The sequence below is a fragment of the Corylus avellana genome, chromosome ca7 (assembly GCF_901000735.1).
Source record: "Corylus avellana chromosome ca7, CavTom2PMs-1.0".
Lineage (NCBI taxonomy): Eukaryota > Viridiplantae > Streptophyta > Magnoliopsida > Fagales > Betulaceae > Corylus > Corylus avellana.
This window is the reverse complement of record NC_081547.1, coordinates 14,680,453-14,687,586: the sequence shown is the minus strand read 5'-3', so window position 1 is coordinate 14,687,586 and position 7,134 is coordinate 14,680,453. Positions and strand designations below refer to the sequence as shown.

General features: G+C 33.7%; 1 protein-coding gene across 1 annotated transcript; it reads right to left on the bottom strand.

Moving 5' to 3' along the window:
* Positions 1–5,793: 5,793 nt before the first annotated feature.
* On the bottom strand, positions 5,794–6,545 carry LOC132187909 (probable 2' cyclic ADP-D-ribose synthase BdTIR). Its single transcript, XM_059602333.1, has 2 exons — positions 6,049–6,545; positions 5,794–5,902 (listed from the first exon to the last, which is right to left on the bottom strand). The coding sequence occupies exons 1-2, from the start codon at positions 6,543–6,545 to the stop codon at positions 5,794–5,796; spliced, it is 606 nt and encodes a 201-aa protein (XP_059458316.1).
* Between the last annotated feature and the right edge of the window lie 589 nt (positions 6,546–7,134).

Here is a 7,134-nt window from a genome sequence, read left to right as displayed (position 1 = left end):
ACGATGAAGCGCACACCCAAGCTTTCTGCTGCATGGTTTACAGATTTCCTCCCCAACAAAGAAGAGCTTGGTCGGGAAGCTAAATCTCAGGGACGGAGCCAGCTTTGAGTTTGGGGGGGACCAAGCTAGGGCCAAAAAAAATTTGGGAAGGGATTAATTGACAAAAAATACCTAAATTTTTCTTCTTTTTTTTGCCTTAATTTTTTTTTTTTCCTTGTAATTTGGGAGGGGGACCAAGGCCACTATCGGTCCCCCTTAAATCCGTCCCTGAAGCTGATAATCAAAAATCAGAATTTCTATGATACCCCAAAAAACATTTGTTTTATTAACGTTTCCCAAAACTAGCGGACATATTAATTATTTAGTTCTTTTGTCTCTCTTTCTTGATTTTTCTTTCACAATTAGATATTTCTGATTTGGTCTCGAAGACGATTTTGGTTTCTGAATTATTATGCGAGACAGATTTCAGTGATTATGAGGTAAATTCTAAAAAATTAATTTTCTCTCTTCTAAAATCTTTGTAAAAAGTTATCTTCTTTCGCACTAAAATTTCTGATTCCGATCCTATTATTATTCCGGAATTAATTTGGACCATCAAAACTAGTTAAAAATTAATGGACCCACGAGTTAAGAGTTGAGGCCTTTCAGTGGCTTTCACCATCCATCTTTTTCAGTAAGTTTTTGAAATGACAAGCCAAACGATTAGGAACGTTAAACCCAACCTAAAAGAGTTAGGCAAAGCCACATGTACAAACTTTGCCCCTTCATCATTTATGGATAATATAAATAATTCTTCGGGAAAACTTCAGAAACTCCCCCCTGAACTTCCAGCCGTTTTGAAAAATTTTCCTGAATTTCCAAAACTCTCATTTAGGCCCCCTGAATTTTGGTTTTCTCTCACTTTAGACCCTTTTAAAGTTAAAGTCAAACAATTTGACATTTTATACCCATTTTGCACTTCCCTAAAACTACGACGTTTTGTGTCCTAAAATTGTAACACCTACCAAGCCCAAAACGACGTCGTTTTAGGCATTATTTTTTTTTATTTTTTTTTTTAAAAAAAAGCAAAATTAAAAAATTAAAAAATAATAAAAAAGGAAATTTCCGACAAAATGGGCGGGCCGGACTAATTTATTTGGTCTACCACCGGCGGACTGGGTGGTCAACCACCCATGGCTGGGGTGGTCCGATACTTTTGGCCAAAAAAAAAAAAAAAGGATGGGGTGCATCAATGCAGATGGGTGGCCAAACCACCCTTGAGGGTGGTCCTACTCGCTTTTTTTTTTTTTTTTTTTGGTTTTTTTAGTTTGCCTAATTCACCCCCCCATGGTTGCAGCGGTCCCATTTCACCTCAGACAGCCAGGGTATTTGCCACCTTTTTCTTTTTTTTTAAATAAAAATTAATGCCTAAAACGACGTCGTTTTGGGCTGGGTAGGTGTTGTAATTTTATGACACAAAATGACGTAATTTTGGAGAATGGTAAAATGGGTATAAAACATCCAAAACGACGTAGTTTAATGTTAAAAGGGTTCAAAGTGAAAAAAAACCAAAGTTCAGAGGGCCTAAATGAGAGTTTTGAAAATTCATGAAGGGTTTTTCAAATTGGCTGAAAATTCAGGAAAGTTTTCTGAAGTTTCTCCTAATTCTTCCTTGTTTTTTTTTTTTTTTTTTTTTGGTAATAGCACTCAGAGAAATGATTGGTAATAGTGTCGCATAATAGTATTTATGCGACACTTTCTTTCTTTTGCATAAATTTCCGACATACTTTTTTAAGTGATAGTACAATTTGGTGTTCCTTTTTTCCCTTAAGTAATGAGAGAGAAAAAAAAAACAAGAGGAAACCTATAAATATCTCCTCAAACGACCATATTGTTAATATCCCTCAAAATACTATTAATTGTGTCCATATTTTTCTTATATTATTAAAATAATGTCAATATATATCCTTTCAAAGCCAGTTAAAAATGCATAAATGTACAAATTTTTGAGAAAATTATTCTTATAAAATTTTTTTAAGAATTTTTATAATTTCACGAACGGTATTTTTATCATCATATCAGGGGATCGATAGATAGAGACAATTTTTTTTAGCAGTTGTTTAAGTGATATATTGACACAATTGGTAATTTCAATGAAACTTTAACAATGTAGTAATAGTTTGCGGAGAGAACATATATATATATATATATATAAATCAGACAGCGAGCCAATAATGAAAATGAAAAAACAAGATATTAATCGTAGGAAGTGAACAAATTAGAGTAACTGTGCATGCTAGCCTCCGTACAAGACTGTTAGGTGGGAATGGTAGTTGAAGAAATGGTGTGGACAACCTTTAAGAAGGGAGATAACACCACCACCTTCCCCAGGATCAACCTTCCCATCTCCTACGATCAAGAAACCACCATCCCTAGCTACCTCAATCACCCAATAATCAACCAAAATGTAATCCACCAAGAGATCGAGTTTTTTGAGTACTAGATCAGACGAATATATACGGCATGAAATGTAAGAGAAGAGAGGAAAATAAAGAAGCATAAATAATGAGCTTGGGAGCAGAGATATTGATGGCAGTCGTGGGGCTGTGGGCGCTTTATTTGCGGCCAATGGTGATGAGATACGCCGGAGAGATGGCGGAAGTGATGGGCTACGCCATTCACCGGATTATGAGAGGCAGGCCTTCTTTCGCTTTCTCTACTTATCTCCCCTACTCCTCTTCTTTTCTTTACTGGCGCTATTAATTAATTAACCTCTATCTATATATATTAATTACACATGTATATACAACACCAATTACAATTACACAACCGCCGCCGACCGGTGCCAGGTGGCTGTCTGCTCGCCGGTGGCGCTGGAGTTCATGACGTACAAGATGAGGAGCCAACAAGCTAAAGCTATCTAGATATTCTCATCAGCTACCTCGATTAATATAAATTATTCTCTGGGATAATTTTCTTTCCCTTTTTTGTTTTTTTGTTCTGGGTACGTACGTACATGATATGAGATAATTGTTTTTTGGGTTATTGCTTCGTGTCAATTGAATAAAGAAGTACTTTTGATTTAAATAGTGGTGTTATGTCCATGATTTGGGCCCATCTGGGGGGATAAATCTCAAGTGGGGAAAGCAAGTACTAGTGCTAGCTAGCCTAATTTTATTTTTTTATTGTTGTCTAATAATTAATGTTGCAGTCTTAGAAGACTACTAATTAAAGTGATTAAATTAGGACAAGTAAACTTAACTTTAAATAATATTTCAAGAAACGAAAGTTATATTTAGCCTAAATTTTATAATTAATGTGGCATATATATGAGGGTCCAAACCTATTTTTATATATAATTAAAATACGATATTTTAGGGTTAATTCCCAATTAAGCTCATCATTACTCCTCTTGTATTTTAGTCGATTACTATTTCAAGCGCTGTACTACGCTTACCTTATAATTGGCCTAACATCGATGTATGCATTCTTTTCGGTAGGTTTTAAATTATGTACTTATTTTTATGTTGAGAAATCTTTTTAAGGTAGGTCACTTCGTTTACCTACTTTTATTAGCTAAGTTTTGGGTTCATACAAAGTTTCTCTTCACACGTATGAATCAGGTAAGATTTTGACTTCCCCGTGAAGGTGGCCCCAAGCAATTATTTGAATTCAAGGATATTTAAACCTTAAACCTGATGTGTGAAGGTATCCAACTTTGTTAGGAAGTCGACTCAACTCAAATCTGAATTTTAATTTCAAAAATTAATGTAGTTACGGATATTTTGAGCGTTTAAAATTTGTACTTAGTGTGAATTTCATGAAAGAAAAAAAAAAAAAAAAGATTTGGCTTAATTACATGCATATGATGTAGTTGAGTAGACGTTCTTTTGGGACTTTAGATTTAATTTCATATTTTTCATGAGAAAGAGAAATGTAAAATTAAATTTTGACCTATAAAAATCTACAATACAGGTTTTTTTTTTTTTTTTTTTTTTTTTTTTTTATGGCATCTAAGCTAAAAGAAAAAATCAAAGTAAAAACTTCGAAGTTTTTCAATAGGGAAGTACTAAGCAGCGGGTGAAAACCCCGATGGTAACGCCCAAAGGGAAAAACTACACTAGTCGCCCCTTCCCACCTTTTTAATTAGAAAAAAAGAAAAAGAAAAAAAAAAAAAAAGTGTCGTTTCAGCATAGAGAAAAGGCTATGGATTGGGGATTTGGGGGTTTTGGAAAGGGAAGTAGGCCATTGTATAGCCTTTATGGTTTTTTAATCAATGAACTCTTGGTTTTTTCAAAGTGAATATTTTAACAGTGCTTGAATAATATTCAAATTTGTTAAAAAAAAAAAAAAAAACAATTAAATGCGGCGATTTAATTATTTATTGAATAAGACCTGCTATTCCTTCAACTCCATCTTGTCTATTTCCTGTCCAACTCCTTTTCAAATCTATTACTAATTTTGTAAGACTTACCTGTAGATCTTATAGATTCACTAGTAGATTAAAAAATAAATAAAAAAATATTGAGTGGAGTTAGACGGGAGATGGACCATGGAAGAAAAAATAGCATTTCTTTGGTAGAATTGATAGGTGTACGGTTTTTAATTAATGAGTTGCTGACCCATAAGTTTAAAGTAGTCCATTATTATTTACTTCTTTCTAAAGTGAATATTCAAACCTTGTGGGTACAATTAAGGGAAAAATACAAAATCAGTTCATGTAGTTTATCTGATTTGCAATTAATTCTCCGTGATATTAAAATAAACTCAAAAGTCTTTGAGATATGCCAAAAAAAAAAAAAAAAAATTTTTGTCCTTACAGTCAAATTTCGTTCACTAACTTAATAGATTCTGATAGCGTAAAACATTAAAGTTAATAAAATTATGATAGTTGTCCAATTTAAGTCAGTGTCATATTAACGAAATCTGTTAAATTAGTGGAAGAAATTTAACTGTAGGGACTGAATTATTTTGTTGGCGTACCTCAGTGATCATTAAGTTCATTTTGATACTACAGAGAACTAATTATTAATCAGGTAAACTACAAAGACTAATGTTACATTTTTCCCTACAATTAAATGTGGCAATTTAATTATTTGTTGAATAACACTTGCTTTTCCTCCGACTTTGGTCGATCTATTTCTTGTCCTAGCTAGATTTAATGATAAATTTGAAAAATAAATATGGATGGAATTGGACCAGCGAAGCACAGGAGAAGGAAAAATAGTAGTTTCCTTGTTGAATTGATGAGCAATTATATTTAATAGACTCTTATTCGATCTATTGCCATACAACTATGATCAATGATGTAACACTGAATATCAGGCATTGATTTTTATTTTTAAAAGCTTTTGTTAATCCAAATATTGATTTTCATTGCCATATTATTATAGTTGTATAACAGTAGTATGAGAGTCTACTAAATAGCATTACTCTGAACTGATATGTTTAATGTTTTCTCGTCCAGTAGTCAAGAAACATAATTATTTTAATTAATTCACTTAATATATAGCATCACCCTTTTGCCGATTCCAGAATATTACAAGGAAAAGAAAATTCAGGAAATGAATAGCAGCTTGTTAATTACTGTTTAATATACTTGTATTGAGTAATGCAACAACTGTAATATTAACAACTACTTACGCTTGAAAACAAAAATAAAAAAATAAAATGAGAAACTTGAACAACAATTTACCGGAATAATTAAAGTAATGAACAAATATGGAAATCCTGCAGAAGTAAGAAATTAAGTTAATGAAGAGGGAATTAGGATCATTCTGGATTCTCCTTCGTTATCCGTATATAAATGTTGTTTTACTGTGAGAGAGGAGATTTCCTACGCTTCATATGTTCTTCATTCTCAAGCTCTATCAAGCTCTCGATCACAATTTCTGAAGCACTTGTCACAACATCTGCCATGTTCCTATAAATATATATAAACACAGCACAAAATCAATATTTATAAGCAACAAAAACATCATGTGAAATGTCGATCCAAGATGTTTTAACATGTTGTAAGAAATGCAATTAATTGAGTGAGATTGATATATATATATATATATATCTTACCCCTTGAAGGAGTCGAACGTGAGCCCAACGGTGTGCTTAGCCTCCTCAAGAGCCCAGCGAAACCGCCGGAGCTCATTCTCTGAGAAAACGCCATTACTCGGAACAGAAAGCTGGGAAGGCTTAATGTCGCAAAAAATAGGGATGACCTTCTTCTTTGACTCCATGAAAAGAGCCAGCTCGTGCAGACAAAAATATGATTTACAATAATTGGGAGAAAAAACGGCAACGCCGATTTTGCATCCTTGTATTGCACCATCGATCTTTTCGAAAAGTTTGTCTCCCGGCTTCATTGTCTTGTTGTCTAGAAAAGGACGTAGGTTGAAACGGTGAAGATAATCGTACAGCAAGGTGGCTATTGTTTTCTTCGTGTCAATCCCTCTATGGTTTATGAACACTTCACAGGGCTTGATCGCTCGTTTGATCAGCTGGGTTCGGCTGTGATGGGCGAGTAATTGGCGGTGGAAGTTCATGGCTGCTGATGATGATAAGCGATTCATGGTTATAATTCTCTTGGGTGGTGTTGTGTTTTTATGAGAAATAATGAGAATGAGAATTGTTATGGGAATATGGAGGGTTTGCGTTGCCTTTAAATATCTGGAAATTTACCCTTATTAATTTCCTGTAATTTTCTCTTTTTTTAAAGAATTTTATATATTGGTCTTGGGAATCTTCAATTTCAATTGAACTTTCGACCTTTTTGAGTTGATTTTCAAGAAGAATATTTATGGGTGGTTAGAAATCAACATATCACCGTGTTTTTTGTTTGTTAGGGCACGATGGAAAAACTAAACAATCGTTTTGACCACCTCTAAGCAAGTGTACCTTCAAACACGTCAATCTGACTCTTTCTCTTCTATCTCTCTCTCTCTCTCTCTCTATATCACTGTCCTTTCCCGCCTCTATTGCTACATATGTGCATGGACTACATTAATCAAGCGACAAAAATTCCACCTTTTTCAAACTTCTTGTCGAGGGTCGAAAATATATTTAACAATATTGTGGAAGAAATATATAAAAAGCACATGCCCTTTTTGAATAGAAGCATAAATTCAAAGTAATTTCCTTAGTCTGCTTACCTGATTTTTT

Bases quoted from the DNA above. Each gene is read 5' to 3' on its own strand.
- LOC132187909 (XM_059602333.1), bottom strand. From the start codon at position 6,545: ATGAATCGCTTATCATCATCAGCAGCCATGAACTTCCACCGCCAATTA. The intron at 5,903-6,048 runs GTAAGATATATA...ATATATTTATAG, and splicing joins ACGTTCGACTCCTTCAAGGG to GAACATGGCAGATGTTGTGA.